The sequence below is a fragment of the Rhinolophus sinicus genome, chromosome 1, assembly GCF_057876585.1.
Source record: "Rhinolophus sinicus isolate RSI-liver-muscle chromosome 1, RSI-T2T, whole genome shotgun sequence".
Lineage (NCBI taxonomy): Eukaryota > Metazoa > Chordata > Mammalia > Chiroptera > Rhinolophidae > Rhinolophus > Rhinolophus sinicus.
This window is the reverse complement of record NC_142501.1, coordinates 154,710,424-154,727,167: the sequence shown is the minus strand read 5'-3', so window position 1 is coordinate 154,727,167 and position 16,744 is coordinate 154,710,424. Positions and strand designations below refer to the sequence as shown.

At 36.4% G+C, this 16,744-nt stretch overlaps 1 protein-coding gene across 1 annotated transcript in view; it reads left to right on the top strand.

The window, feature by feature from the left end:
- Positions 1-481: 481 nt before the first annotated feature.
- Positions 482-16,744, top strand: part of TMPRSS11F (transmembrane serine protease 11F) — a 110,217-nt gene continuing 93,954 nt past the window's right edge. Inside the window, exons 1-2 of the mRNA XM_088794743.1 lie at positions 482-522; positions 10,455-10,670. Coding sequence (XP_088650869.1) covers positions 482-522; positions 10,455-10,670 — 257 coding nt within the window. The remainder of the gene's footprint in view (positions 523-10,454; positions 10,671-16,744) is intronic.

Here is a 16,744-nt window from a genome sequence, read left to right as displayed (position 1 = left end):
CAGAACAGTAAACATTGTTATTGAGTCTGGTCAAGAAGCACAAAATGTGTCCCTTGCTTTCAAACTGGGAAATATAAATTAAATATATGAAATACCAGTGGACAAAGCAAGGCAGGACCAAGTTGGGAAGTATACTTTCTATAAGCATTCTAAGGAGGCCAGGCCATATGAAAATGGAAAAATTGTCCCAGGATGGTCTGGGAAAGTACACTAGAGTAGCAGTTTAAAGCACGGACATTGGAATCAGCAGCTCTGTATAGGAATTCTGTCCCTGCCAATGCCCAGCTTGACAAACTCAGGCAAGATTCTTAAACTCCCTAAGTCCCCATGTCCTTCTGTACAAAGTAATGATGATAATAATATCAACGCTTGTATGTAACAGGATGAATACAAAGCATTTAACACAGTGCTTACCACATAGTCAGACCACCCCTTCCCACCATCTTTTGTTACAGAAGTTAGGCCTTGATGGCAAGGGACGATGTGGACAGCAGAGAGTGCAGGGAAAGGCCGGGGTATCAGGTGAGGGGAATAATAATCTTGAACAAAGCAATAAACACGGTACACTTAAGCTTACTGGGAAAGAAGTGCACAAGACGGAGTGAAGGGATAGGACTGGGCATATGGGGTCGATCTAGAGAGTGTTTCCCAGCTTTGGGGCTCTAAGGAAAGGAGTGGGATATGTAATCATCATAAGGAATCCTCATATCTATTAGTCCTTCAAGCAATAGTTTAAATACAGATTACCTACCGCTTTCAAATATATAGAGTTATTGAAATAAAATACAATAGATATTTTAAAATTTACCAAAGAATTTCATTCTTCAGGTCTCAATTTTAATTTCACATCTTCAGAGAGATTTTTCTTTACTTCACCACTTAAAATAGCGTCCATGCCCTTTTCATTTCCTAGTCCTTATCCTGCTTTGTTTCATAGCACCAAACGCAACCTGGAGTTATATCATCTATTTATTCTCTTATTCCCTGCCCCCTCTCTTTGACTATAAACTACCATGACTGAAGGGACTTTGTTTTATTCACTACTGTCACTCCAGCATCTAGACCAGTGTCTCTACATGGTGGGCCGTCAGTAAATATTTGTTAAGTAAATAAACTATTAAACACTTGTTTCAAATGCTTACAACAAGGCAAATAAATTGATTGTTATATGCAGCCATTTTCATCTTCTCAGTGAATAATTTAAATTAAAAGAGCATAGAAGACCCTTCACTTCTTTATAGTTGTCATTGGATCTTTGCCTGAAATGAGAATTTCTTACTAATAAAAGAGGTGCCACAGAAGAATTGCCCAGTTGGAAATGCGTAAGAGAGGAATGAGTCATTGTTCTAAAAGGCTGCAGCTTAAACATGTGGAAGAACACTGCTTTTCAGATATAAGTACATGGCATAGCTATTCATTTCAGTGCTCACATGATAGAGACATTAATCAGAGTTTCCCCTAAACCCAGACAGGTTAAACCTCTAACGTATTATTTAAAATTAGGTAATGTGTGTTGTCACTTGGATAACTCGTCATCAAAGTGACAATACATTTTGAACTCCTGCAACCTCAGCCACTGTAAGACAAAGAATACATGTCATGAGATTGCTTAAAGGTGTAATAGACTAGACCTGTGTTTGTACACTAAGGAAGCAGATCATCAAAGAATATCCTCAACATTTGATGAAAAATCTGATGCGGCCCAAAGTACTTAATTTACAGTATTATGTCAGGAGACATCTGAATTTTTAACATCCATCTCACATTATTTGACCCCGTCTTTATCTTTGATCTTTATTCCAACATTTGCAGACACATATCAATTAGATTACCATTAATTATAGGACAAAAGTTGATAGCTCTACTAAAGTATTTTATGTGTCTGAACTTCCCTCTCCCACGAGTTTGATACAGTTGTCTTCAGTTCGTTTTCTTCCTATGAGAGCAATGGAAATAGAGATCATGCTGTACTCTTTTCTTCTCTCAAGTTGGGCTATTATTCTTTAAACACAGTACATTAGCAAATTTGCTCTGGATATTTTGCCATGAATTAATACAATGCATTAATATACATCACAAGCATAAGCAAATAAACAACTATACATGGAATAACCTGTTTATCCATGTGCTCACCTATTGCTGCATCAGAATTATTTCTGATATGTCTGTACCTAAAAAAATCCTGAACTCCACCTCTTGCAAATCAAGCCCGATATTTTCAGTGCTAGTGACTTGAATAGCTGCATGTATAACTCCCTTCCACCCACCATACCATCTGTTACCTGTGAAGCACAGAAGTTAGTCAGGAAATTTATCATGATGCTTTTAGTGGGACAACACCCTCTACTTGGAGCCCAGTAAATGTGAGTCTCTCTTTTGTCTCTCAATCAAGTAACTGTAAGTCCACAAATATTCTGTTTCTACAACTTAAAGCTATTGCTGATCTTTTTAAATAGGGTGAATAGGATTTGACTCTAGTTAAGAGAGGTTAATGGTAGGGGAATCTTAAGATTACCAATGATCTTATTTGGAGTTCCTAGAAAAGAGCCTGAGGCAAAAAACTTACTTCTGGGGGCATGTAATTCTGGAGAAGGAGTGAAGGAATGGGGGCAATGAAGCACAAAGAGATGGAGAACAAATGCAAGGCATAGATTACCAACCTGGTTGGAGCTTTTTATCAAGCTAGTGAGATATCTTCAGAGGACTGTAGGAGTTACTGTGTTTCTGAAGAGTCTGACAACGAAGAGAAAGGAAGAAGAATTTACTTATCCTATCTTCTCCTATCTGCCTGTGAACTAAGTTCAGTCTACAGTGAATCAATAGTGACATGGTTTTGCGTTGTACCACCTGACCCTTCCAGCAGCCCTGGGAAGGCTACATCCCCAAACAGCACTGACAACATCCACTGCAGCAGCCACACTGCATGGGGTGAGCTAGTGAGCAGAAACAAGTCAGTGATACTTCCTACTTGTTTACATATAGACTTCAGTACATCTCTAGTGTGTCTCAGAGGCAAAGGAAAAGCCTAAGTGGGAAGCTAGAGGTGCAGAGTAAAGCATGAGACAACGTGTTGCCAGGTTTTGCTGGAGAATCCATGAGGGACTGGGAACCTCAATGGGACTGACTGTCCAAGCAAGTGGAATACCATGAAAACATGGCCCCCACCATGAAGATATCAGCAAGCTTTCCTCCAATAAAGTCTGAAATCACTACTGTACGGTCTACACTGCAATAGGTGCCAGGAAACCTTCTGGGGGATTATCAGGAGCATCCTGTGGAAAATTACAGTCTGAAATCCAAGGGATGAACAAAAACTGGGTCCAGCAATGAACCAAAAGAGCAAAAAGGGAATGAGATCATGATAAAGGAGTGCAGTCATTGCAAGAAAAAAACTATTTATGAAAATTAAACTTGTAAAAGAACCAGGTGAATAAGCCATTCTTAATTCTTACCTGTTTAAGTTCATTAGAGATATCCAACCATTTTGCAGTATTCACCAAAGTGAGTTAACAAACAAACAAACAAATAGTCCCCGCATCATAGGAAACATGAGGCACTGTGAGGTATGAAAAGAAAACTAATTGGAAGTAAGAAAAACTGGATTGCAATCCAAATTCTGTTACTCATATTGTGGTTTGAGAAATTTACTCAACCTCCCTGATATCTCAGTTTGCTCTCCAGTTGAATGGGAATAACAGTATACACTTCACAGCAATGTGAGAATTAAAAGATACAAAATACTGAAAATGCTCAGTATAGCATTCAGTAGAAGACACGAGCAGATCTTGGTTAAATTGGAAACTGCTCCCAAACTATATGTCGCCACACCTTTTTACATTCTCAAATATTTAATTTCACATACAAGTATGTATGCCAGTATATTCTACCAGCTACCTATCACCAGTTGGTTGGATCTTAAAGTGATTTTGCTTTGACTTAGTTAAAAATTGAACTGAGGTGCTACAAACATTCTCTGAAGAATGATTGTTCTTGGATATCAGTATCTGAGCACTGACAATAACTCCTTAATAACAGTACTTACTATTTATTAAGCACTTCCTGTGTAGCCAGTGGTAAGCTAAGTGCTTAGATGATCTCATTTAACTTTCTAATAGTCCTATGATGTGGGAACAGGCCATTTACATAATTTGTTGGGCCTAGTGAAATGTGAAAATGTGAGGCCACATAAGCTTTACCCTCTAAAAACATTTTATTACTTATAAAACATAATAGGAATATTGGTGGTACATGAGTAACATTATAAACTATGTAGTAAATTGTAAAAATATAATTTTTGGTGTCATAACTTTAGGTAATTTGATACATACTTAAAATGTTAATACTTAAAATGTTGTATCTTGATTTATCATAGAAATTTTAGGCTGCCTCCTATGGAAACTCATTTGTTAGGTTATCAAAATTTATACTTTTATCAACCTCATTTTCAATTGATGTAATTGAAATTAATGTCAGCTGTTTTTGGCAAGATCACAATTATTATTATTTTGTTGTTTAGAAAGACAAACCTTTTAGTTAAAAGTTTATTTTAAATAAACTTTTTATTTTGGACAGTCTTAGGTTTACCGAAAAGTTGTAAAGATACAAATGCAGTTTCCATGTCCCTCTCGCGCCAATTTCCTCTATTGTTAACAATTTACATTGATATGGTATGTTTCTTATAATTAATGAACCAATATTGATACATTATTCTTAAACATGGTCCATATTTTATTCATATTTGTTCATATATTTTTTTAATGTCCTTCTTCTGTTCCAGGACCCTATCCCAGATACCATATTATATTTAGGTCATGCATCCTTTGGCTCATTTCAACTGTGACAGTTTCTTATTTTGATGACCTTAATGGTTTTGAGGAGGACTGGTCAGGTGTTTTGCAGAATGTCCCTCAAGTAAGATTTGTCTGATGTTTTTCCCATGATTAGACTGAGGTTATGGGTTTTTGAAAGGAAGAACACAGAGGTAAAGTGCTACTTTCATTACATCGTTACGTACCATCAATATGATTTATTGTTGTTGATGTTGACCTTGATCACCTGGCTGAGGTAGTGTTTGTGAAGTTCTCCATAGTAAAGTTACTCTCTCTCCTCCCCTTCTCATACAGTACTCTTTGGAAGGAAGCCACTATTTGCTGCCCACACTTAAGGAGTAGGGAGATATATTCTATCAACTTGAGAATGAAATATCTACATAAACATTTTTGGAATTCCTCTGTATGGGAGATTTCTCTCTTCTCTCTCATTTATTCATTTATTAAATCATTTATTTATATCAGTATGGATTTATGGATGTTTATTTTATATTTGGAGTTATAATCCAATACTTTGTTGCTAAAATTGTTTCAAATTTGCCCCTTGGGGGCTCTTTTAGTTGCTTCCTGTATTTGATATACTACCATCATGGTTTTTTATTTTGTTTAGCACTGATTTTGTAGGGTATCTGATGGACACTTGTCTCATTAGAGAGACCACTTCATGGATTATGTAGATGCCCGATCACTGCACTGTACACTTGAAGCTGATGTTGAACAATAATGAATGCCAACTACAATTTATATATATATATATATATATATATATATATATATATATATATATATATATAGATGCAGGTATATATATATATATATATATATATATATATATATATATATATATACAAGAAGCGGAGTATATATACAGGAAGTGGAGTACAGCATTAGGAATAGAGACAGTGGAAATGTAATGGCATGGCTGTGTGCGATGTCAGAGGGGTAGTGGATGGGGGAGGGCAGTTGTCACTGTGTGAGGGATATAAATTATAAATGTCTAACTATTACATTGTTCTGTGCACCTGAAACTAATAGAAAAAAATGTTTAAAAATTCTATTCTTAGAAGTCAGTTCTGAGTATGTCTGAATTTTATTTTAAATTCAAATTTACATAACAAAATTTTAATATTTCTCCTAATATTTCCTATAACTTGTGGAGGTCATTTAAGAAATTGAGGAAGACCTAGCCAAAGCAGTCAGATAAGAAAAAGAAACAAAAGGCATCCAAATTAGAAAGGGAGAAATAAAACTGTGGTTATTTGCAGATGACATGATACTATATATAGAGAACCATAAGGAATCTACCCAAAAACTATTAGAATTGATAAATAAATTCAGTAACATTTCTTGCAATACTGGTTTAGTGGTGATGAACTCCTTTAGCTTTTTCTTGTCTGGGAAACTCTTTATCTGTCCTGCAATTCTAAACAATAGCTTTGCTGGCTAGAGTAACCTTGGTTGTAGTTTCCTGCTTTTCATCACTTTGAACATCTCATGCCAATTTCCTCTGGCCTGCAAAGTTTCTGTTGAGAAATCAACTGGCAGTCTTAGGGAAGCTCCCTTGTACATTGCTAATTGCTTTTCTCTTGCTGCTTTTAAGATTCTTTCCTTGTCTTTAACCTTTGGCATTTTAATTATGATGTGTCTTGGTTTGGGCCTCTTTAGGTTCATCTTGTTTGGGACTCTCTGTGCTTCCTGGACTTGTCGTCTATTTATTCTGCCAGGATAGGAAAGTTTTCCATCATTATTTCTTCAAATAGATTTTCAATCCCTTGCTCTCTCTCTTCTCTATGATGTGAGTGTTGATATGCTTGATGTTATCCCAGAGGCCTCTTAAATTAGCTTCACTTTTGAATTCTTTTTTCTTTTTGCTGTTTTATTGGGTGTTTTCTGCTACCTTATCTTCCAAATTGCTGATTTGATTCTCTGCTTCATCTAATCTACTGTTGATTACCTGTAATGTATTCTTCATTTCAGTTATTGTATTCTTCATATCTGACTTTTTCCTTTATATGCGTTCTAGTTCTATTTTTATGTTTCCTATCTCTTTGTAAAAGTTCTCTGAGATCATTGAGCACCCTTAAAAACCAGTGTTTTGAACTCTGCATCTAGTAGATTGCTTCTCTCCATTTTATTTAGTTCTTTTTCTGGAGCTTTTTTCTGTTCTTTCATATGGAACATGATTTTTTTTGGTTTGTCTATTTGTTTTTTTGAGTGTGTGTGTGTGTGTGTGTGTGTGTGTGTGTGTGTGTGTGTGTGAGGGTCCTCATTGTGGATGCCTTCCTGTGTTTGTTTCTATGTATCAGGTAGAATTGCTATGTCTCCCTGTCCTAATGTAGTCACCTTATGTTCTAGGTCTCCTGTGGGACTCATGGCACAGTCTCACTTGTCACCTGAGCCAGGTTCTTCAAGTGTGTCTTTTGTGTGGGATGTATATGCCCTCCTGTTGTATTTGAGCCTTGGTTGCTGTTTGCACATCAGTGGGAGGGACTGACCCTCAGGCTGATTGGTTGTGAGGACTGGCTGTGACTGCAGTGGAGAAACTATTGTGGAGGGGCTGACCCTATGGATCAGGATTTGCTTTAGCAGGGTTCTGGTGCCTGATAAGTCTGTGTATTGTGTGTGTCTTTTATGGAGGTGGTTGGGTATTGCTCTCATGTGGTCTGTAGCTGGCCACCAGGTATGTTGGTATGGGGCCTCTTGGGAGAGACTCTGTTGCAGGCCAAGATTAGTTACTGCCTATGGCCTGTCTGGGGCCTCTTTGCATGAGCTACAAAGTGATCTGCAGGTGGTTGCCATCTTGCAGATGGCTGCCACTTGTGCTGTGCTTGCAGGTACCTAGGAGAAGCTAAACTACGACCTGAGACAGGCTGTCACTAGTACCCAGCTAGAGGCTGTCTAGATAGAGGTATGGGGCATGGTGAGGCCAGATACTGCTTGTTTGTGAGCCTTTGAGAGGTTTTAGGGAAGTCTGCAGCATGAGCTAAGCCAGCTAGGTCATTAGTATGGAAAAGCCACTGGAAGTGGCTTGGGTGAGTCCACAAGTGGGTGGGCTGGGTCTCCGGGAATCAGCAGGATGGGGTGAGAAGTGCTAGGTAGGTTGATGGAGACTCTGATATGGCAGCTGCCTTAATTTGCATGCTGGGTGGGGGGAGGGTTCAACAAAGGCATAATGGCTTATGCTAACAATTCTGTCCAGGAGAAAACTGCCCCTCCAGCTTTCTCCTTGATGCCAGACAATTCAGTTCCTCCTCATCAGTCCCTGGTGCCTTTCAAGCTGCTGTCCCAACACTGGAGCTCAGAGCGAGTCCATCATCATGTAAGTCTGTCATAGACAATTTAAGAGGAGCATCCAGCACTCAAGCAGCCCTCCGTCTCACTCAGACACAATCTCCTCTGGTTTCCGTAGCCAGAAGTTGTGGGGACTTCTCTCCTTGGCACTGGAACTGTGGACTGGGGAGACTGTGTGGAACTAGAACCCCTTGCTCTTCAAGGGGACCTTCTGTAGTCAAGATATCCCTCCTGATCAGGGGATCAGACTATTCTGCATCTCTGCATCTCCTACCAGTGTTGAGTTGGCTTTTTCTATATCCTTAGTTGTAGTGTTTCAGTTCTGTTAGACTTCAGGTTATTATCAATGATGGTTCTGTAGTTTAGTTGTAATTTTGATGTGGCTATGAGAGGAGGCAAGCACAGCATTTATCTATTCCACTATCTTGACCAGAACCCTTTTTGGTGTCATCTTAATTAGGTTTTTCTTTTTCTAAAATAACATTAAGATTAGAGAAAAATTTGCAATTTAATATACAAAATTTATTTTCTTTACACAATATGTAATATGCAGTCATCTTGTTCAATCACTCGCTGCATATTGAAGTGTATATTTCCTACAAATGGCGACACCATTCTATTATAGTAAAACCACCAAAATCAGGTCCATAACATAAATAAATTACTATTCCCCCAGTCCAAAGACTCCATTCAAGTTTCAGCAGTTATCTCAATCACATTCATTATAGCTAAGTGATTCAGATCACATGTCACATTTAGTTTTTTAGGTTCCTTCAATTAGAAGAGTGTTCCAGTCTTTCTTTGATTTTCATTACCCTGACATATTTGAAGACTATAGGCCATCTATTTTGCAAGCTATCTCTCCACATAAGTTTTGCATTTTTGGCAGAAACGTTACAGGAATGATGCTGTTATGTTCTTGTTATATCCTATCAAGTAAGACACAACTTTTATTTGCCCCATTGTTGGTCATATTAATTTTAATCACTTGATTTAAAATGTGTCTGTCAGGTTTCTCCACTGTAATATTTTTTGTACCTAATAAGTAATTTGTGGAATTTATGTTGAGTCTGTGCAAACATTCTGTTCTTCATCAACCTTACTTACTAAATTTAGTATATTTTTTGGCTGAATCAATCAATCTTTGTTACGATGGTTGCCGAAAGATGATTTTTCTAATTGTATCATTCTTTTTACATTCATTGATAAATACTCCACTATAAGGAAACACTATTTTCTCCATTTCTTTATTCATTTATTTATTTATAACAGCATGCTTTGTAGCTTCCTATTTTATTTAATGGATCGTAATATGGTACTAGTGGAATCAGTCATTTCCTAAAGAGCTCTGGTTACTTTAGTAGAAAATAGTCTTTAGAAACCAAGACCTGAATACTAGCTGTGACCATTACTATTGGGGTATTATTGCTTCCCCCAACCTCTTTTAGTGGACAGAGCTACAGAATATATTTATATCTATAACTATAACTGTTTATGTATATACATCTTTACATCTGTATTTCTTTTCCAATATATTGAAAACTATGAATTAATACCAATACTTCAAATTTCAATCCAAAATCACAAGTTCACTCAAGTTTTCTCCCTTGTAATATTTGTAACATCCTTGTCCTACTGTGAGAAACATGGCTTCTATTATCTTCAATATATTTACTGATTTAGTCAAGCTACTATTGAGTAATCAGTGACCTGACTCCTTGACAGGCAGCTGCTTCTGCCTACTCCTCCCCAGCTCCTACGCCCCCATGTGAACTTATTCTGCTGGGCTCCAACCCTGAGCCAGGCTTCTGCCACTGCCACCTTCCTGCATGGATGCCATCAATCAACTTGGGCTCTCTTTAGACTGCCTCATATAGACTCCTATCTCACCTAGCCACTCTCAATCGATTTGGAAGGAATTATAAAAGAAGGAAAAAAGAAAGCAACCAAGGAAGGAAGAAGGAAAACAAGGAAGCAAGGAAGGGAGGAGCACCGGCTTAATAGATTTTAAAATCAAGATCTTGTTAACATTTAGAAAGATCTAAGGAAATAGTTTATTCTTCCCCCAATATGTGAGACTGCCTTTTCCCCAGACCTGTGCTAAGATTCGATACTAAAGAGTTTTTTAAAAATGCTCATCTAATCGTTTCAAATGATATATCTCTAATTTAAATTCAGAGTTCCATATTTTTCCTATGTTTATTGGTCATTTGTATTTCTTTTTTTATTTCCTATTTACTAGAAAGTAATAATTCTTTATAGAAATTTTGTTTTAAAGTATAGTAATGAGGAAATGACCTAACATCAAGGATTTTATTTCTTTCTTAAAAATAGGTTTATTCAACATGTTTGTAAATCTAAAAGGAACAAGTCAGTACAAAGTAGAAAAAAATGCAGATGCAGGAGAGAAAGTCCATCACTTTCTGGAGGGGCATCCTTTGACAGACTACTGGAGAACAGCTCAAGGGGAATAGCCTCAGATAAGAACAGTTTGATCTATGCATCCACAGAAGAGAAGAAGGCAGAACGTGTGGATTCAGATGAAGGCAGGTAACTAGGTGAGTGTGGGAATTCATTTCGGATTCACTTCTATTTCTTTAGTAAAATAAATAATAAGGCCATCAGCTGAGTGAGAATGAGGAGGAGGTCTCTGAAAAGAACATAAAGTGTGAAATAATTCTCTGGGAGGATGTGATAAGAATTGAATACCGACATATAGTAGGGTTATTAAATAGCATTCAGGGGCCACTTGAGTTTAGCATCATAAATTTAAATAGCGAAGACAGTTGAGAGTGTATACAGGTGAGTACTTATAAGGAAGGGCTGTGCAATCTGAAATGTGTAACAAAGGAACAGAAGACTTCATATGGGTGAAAAATCATCAAAATCGGATAGGATTAATGGATTGAAGGTCATAGTGGGGTCCAAGACTTGTTGGAGTCAGGTTACTAGATGGAGTGAGCTGGAAAGATAGGCAGTGAATGTATAATAATGTCTTCATTTCTTCCTCCTCCTTAAGTAATCACATATCTAGAAAATGGAGTACTAGGTTCTACATTATTTTCTTATATTTTGGAAGATATTGCTCTATTTTCCTCTTTTTTCATCTATGATTTTAAAGGGTAAGATGTGTTTTTATGTTTGATTTGTGTTTTTTTCCTAGTTACTGGTATTCTGAAATTTTACTGAAATATTTTATAGAGGGGGACTTTTAAAAACAATGTATCCTACTTTAAACTCTTTAGATCCTTTAATATGCAGATTTATATCTTCAGTTCTTAGAAATTCTTGGCTGTTACTTCTTTTAATGTTGTCTCACTCCATTATTTCCATATAAAATTCCTATGGAATAATTTTTTACCTTCCTCCATGCCTTTATAGGTACTTTAGGTAATATTCTTGAAATTTCAAAATAAGAATCATTGGAGCCAGAATTTTAACTATTGTTGTTAAATGAGTCTCTTTGTTCTAGATATTTATCAATAGCAACATCAGGAGGTGTTCTTTAGAGATTTTCAAAGATGACAAAATGTTAAATGAGACTATTTAAAAAATAGTTTTATAAAAATATTTTTTTAAATACACAAAGAATTATATTTAGTTAATTAAAAGTTACCTAGTAAGAGGCTGAATATCCAAATAGGCAATGGCCAGACCACATAAAAAAATAAAACTCTGACCCATTATCTTCATCAATTAGCCCCAAAAGCAAACCCACTATCTGCAACAACCAGCCCAGGAGGCAAAACCAAAAAGCAATTGGCCCTGACTATGATTTGATTGATAACTTGATCAATAACTTATACTTCTGCATTAGTTTTCCCTGTTTCCATCTTAGGATCAAATAGATAAAACTAAATATGCACTCCATAAAATCAAAGAGTATGCCTCAGTTCTAATTAGCCTTCCTACAGCTTTCCCACGCTAACAGCCTCTAATGAGGGCACACATGAAATCTTACCCTTTTCCACTATAAAGCTTTCCCCCTGCTCTGCCTGCCTTTGAGTCTCTGCCAAACACAAATGATGGTTGCTCACCACCTTGCTATAGCAAACTCTGAATAAATAACCTTTACTTGTTCTCATTTAGCTTCTCTTTGTTTATTTCTATAATATATATGGAAAATTTATAAATATTATGTAGTTTAGTTCCAACATTAAATTCCAGTGCTTTAGTAATAAATAATTTTTTAAACCTTGGCCAGTAGGTATAGCGAGCGAAACTCTCAAAAATTAGATTTTATGTGTAAAGTCCTTATGATAGAGTAATAGATTAATTCATTACTTCAACAATATTTACAATTGTGGTGAGAACTGGAGAGGAAGCAATCCATGTTTTCATTCTACTAATAATTGATAAATTTATCTATATTTTGATTGTTTCCCCCAAAATAAGACCTAGCTGGACAATCAGCTCTAATGTGTCTTTTGGACCAAAAATTAATATAAGACCCGGTATAATATTATATTATATTATGTTATATTATATAGACCCAGTCTTATATTATAGTAAAACAAGATAGGGTCTTATATTAATTTTTGCTCCAAAATATGCATTAGAGCTGATTGTCTAGCTAGGTCTTATTTTTGGGGAAACACGGTATATGTGTATACACACACACACACACACACACACACCAGAGGTGCCAAAAAAATGTATACAAGTGGATACTTTAGTTAGTGTGGCTCAAGCACTAGTTTGCCACAATCAGAAGTGTCTGGACAGTGTCTGGAAGTGTTTGAGCACCTCTTGTAATTGCAGAAGCCAAACGTGACTTGTATTCATCTTTTGTTATCAGTATACACTGAGTATTACAATTTTAGTACAATTTTCCTTTCTTAAAATGTGTATACTTTTTTGGGGACCACCGTGTGTGTGTGTGTGTGTGTGTGTGTGTGTAGTCATACCTTATGTATATGTACACACACACATACTCATACGCATGGAATGACAATTAAGTTTGTGAACTTGTTGCAATGATGTCAGTAATCTTTTTTAAAAAAAAATCTGAGGGATTATTCACTATGAATTTGTACCAACTGGACAAACCATTAACCAAGTTTACTACTTGGAACTACTGAAAAGGCTGCGTGAAAAAGACAACCTGAACTTCTCGCCAATGATTCATGGCTTTTGAATCACGACAATGCACCAGCCCACATGGTACTGTCTGTGACGGAGTTTTTAGCCAATAAACAAATAACTGTATTGGAACACCCTCCCTACCTACCTGATCTGGCCTCCAATGACTTCTTTTTTTTACCCAAAGATAAAGGAAATATTGGAGGGATGACATTTTGATGACATTCAAGACATTAAGGGTAATACGACGATAGCTCTGATGGCGATTCCAGAAAAAGAGTTCCAATATTGCTTTGAATGGTGAACTAGGTACTGGTGTTGGTGCATAGCTTCCCAAGGGGAGTACTTTGAAGGTGACCATAGTGATATTCAGCACTGAGGTATGTAGCACTTGATTGTCAGACCTTTGTGTGTGTGTGTGTGTTTGTGTGTGTGTGTGTGTAGAGATGGGGGGGGGAGAGAGAGAGAGAGAGAGAGAGAGAGAGAGAGAGAGAGAGAGAGAGAGAGAACTATAAATACTAAGAAGTAAGCAGAGGTTGAGGATAGAGAGTTATGGTGTGACTATTTCAGATATCATAATCAGAGAAACCCCTTTGATGAGGTGACATTTGAGCAGAGACATGAAAGCAGTGAAGGAGCAAGACTTGAAAGTATCTGCAGGAAGATTTCAAAGGAGAGAGAATAGAAATTACAAAGACTTAGGACAACATGGTTTGAACTGAGTAGAGACGAGGTTGGAAATATCAGGGAAATAGTAGGTAAGATTGTATATGGTCTTTTATGCCAAAATAAAACTGAGTTTTATTCTAACTGTGCTGAAAAGCATTTGAGGGACTTATGTAAGACAGCAACATAATCTGACTAATATTTCAATAAGATCACTCTGACTATTGCATACAGGATAGACTGAATGGAGCTAATCATGGAGCAGTGACACCAGTTAGGAGGTAATTCACTATTTCAGGTGAATGATGATCAGAGCATTGATTAGGATGGTATTAGATGGCAATAAGTGATCAGATTTGAATATACATGTATATTTTGAAGGTAGAGGTTCTAGGATTTTTAAATGAATTGGATGTGAGGAGGGTTTAACATGACTACAAGATTTTTGTCATGACCAACTGGGTGAAGAATGGAAACTCACTTACTGAGTCTGAGAAGAATGGAAAGAAGCAGTTATGAGGGTTAGGAAAAATTGGTTGTTAAGTTTGGGACATGTGAAGCATAAGATGCCTACGTGAAATACAGTGAGTATATTGAGTAGAGATGTAGATACGCAGGTCTGGAGTTAGAGAAGCGATCAGGACTCAAAGTGTAAATTTGGGAGTCATAAACATGTATAGACAGTATACTTGAAACAAAGAAAGTAGATGAGAGTCAGAGAGTAAATGTGACTCTGACGACTGAACCTTGAGAACTTGGCAAGATTCAATGGCTGGAAAGAAGTAGAGGATTCAGCAAAAAGTGTCTGAGTTGTTGCCCTGTAATGAGCAGTTTTTATAAAGTATCAGATACAATGTACTACTGCCAAAGGCACAGTAACAGCATAGTGTATAGTAGTTTGAACAGATCTCCTTGTTAATTAGCAATAAATGAAGCCAAAACGTAACTACAAATTATTTTCTTAGGGTATTTGTTCAATAACCTTTTGAAACCTTTTGATTAAATTGGATTAATCAAACACTAAAGGTACTGTGAATAATTTATGTAATAATAATGTCTGCTTAATCCCTCAAATCTTTTGTGCCTAAGTCTTGCAGTAGTAAGAACCGAATAAATATTTGTTGCATGCTGTGATGACTCATTAGAAATATATTTAATAATCATAAAGCCATTTTATGTACTAGCAAAGAACACTCTAAAATTATTACTGTAGGGGATATTTCCCATTCATTTTCTTCAGTGACATAAAGAAATATGAATGAGAAAAAAGGTATTTCTTGAAATAAAGAATCCATATTCAAGTTCCTTCATTAACATTTTTACTTCTGAGTTACTATGAGGCTTTGGTCAATTTGCATCACGTTTGTATAGAGTAAGCATAATATTGTCTTTCTACATCTTGGAAGCTGAAAGACCTGATAGGATGTGAGCTGTCCTCAGAACTCTCTGGAAGACAGCCAAGGATAATGATAATGGAGATTATAGGTGTGCTAGAAAATGCCTCATTGACCAGCTGGGTTTTTTTTTTTTTTTTTTTTTTTTTTTTAGCATGGCCCTATTATTGGCTAAAGAAAGGTGGCATGTGACTACCTTCAAATTGGCAAGAAGCCTTTTGAAACCATGGTCCATTCCTGACACAGATTTAAAAGGTTAAGTTCTGGGAGAAGGAGGTGAACTCTGCATGGTCTTCCATATATTTTGGATCTCAGAGAAAAGCATCGGAAGTGTCATTCTAGGACCATTTCCAACGGCTGCTATCTAATGACAGAACCACTTCAAGACTATAAAAGACAAGGTAGGGAAAACAATGGTTAAAGGAATTAATGCATATTTGTAAATCCTTTTGTTTTCCTCCTTATGACCTTTTATAGTTCCCTATGGTGTGATTTTTATTTTTAATTAGTTTCAGGTGTACAAAGCAATGTAATAGTGAGATATTACACCACTGAAGCTGGTGTGATATTTTTAAAAGTTTACTTATGTTTGTATTTTAAATGTGTCCTTTTCAAATTTTATTCTCTCTACTTGAACCGTAAGTGAATGATTACACATTTCAAGTCATTGCTTAGAAATGTACTTCAAGTCAACTAAAAAATATCTTTTAGCGTGAAAAGTTAAATTCAGTATTTCTCAAAGTGTACACCGTGGACTCCTGGAGTCCATGAGATGTCTTGGGCTGACATCAAAACTAAAGTCTCCTTTGCATTTTCACTGTGTTGACAATTGTACTGATGAAGCAAAAGCAAGGTGGTCGATACCACTGGCACCTTAGAGCGACTCCAGGCAGTGGCATCATTGAACCAGGAATCATTACACGTTTTACTTTCAAACACTCCAGAAAAAAAAAAGAAAAGAAAAGAAGTCCAGTTTCACTTAAGAATGCTTTTGATGAAGCCATAGAAATTAATTTTATTAAATCTTGATCATTAGGTACAGATTTTTTTAATATGTTGGGTGACAAAGTGAAAAGCATGCATAAACACTTCTGCTGTATACTGAAGTACGATGGTTTTCTTGAGGAAAGTCTCGGACATTTGAGACCGAAAGCTGAAATGGCTCCTCTTTAACATATATCACCATTTTTACTTGAAAGAGAGGCTGGCAGACAAGTCATGGTTATTTAGACTTAGTGCTTGGCAGACAGTTTCTTAAAAGTTAATGAAATGAGCCTGCCACTTCAAGGAAACGACTAATAATTTGTTGTTTGTGATATAATTCAAACTCTCAATTGAAAATTAGAATTTTGAAAAACTTGTATAATCCCCTGTAAATTTCACAGCCTCCTAATATTTAAAGATTTTTTATAATGAGATTGATATTGATGTTAAAGAATATGATTTTTTGATACTGTATAATGAAATGTGCCAATATTTGGC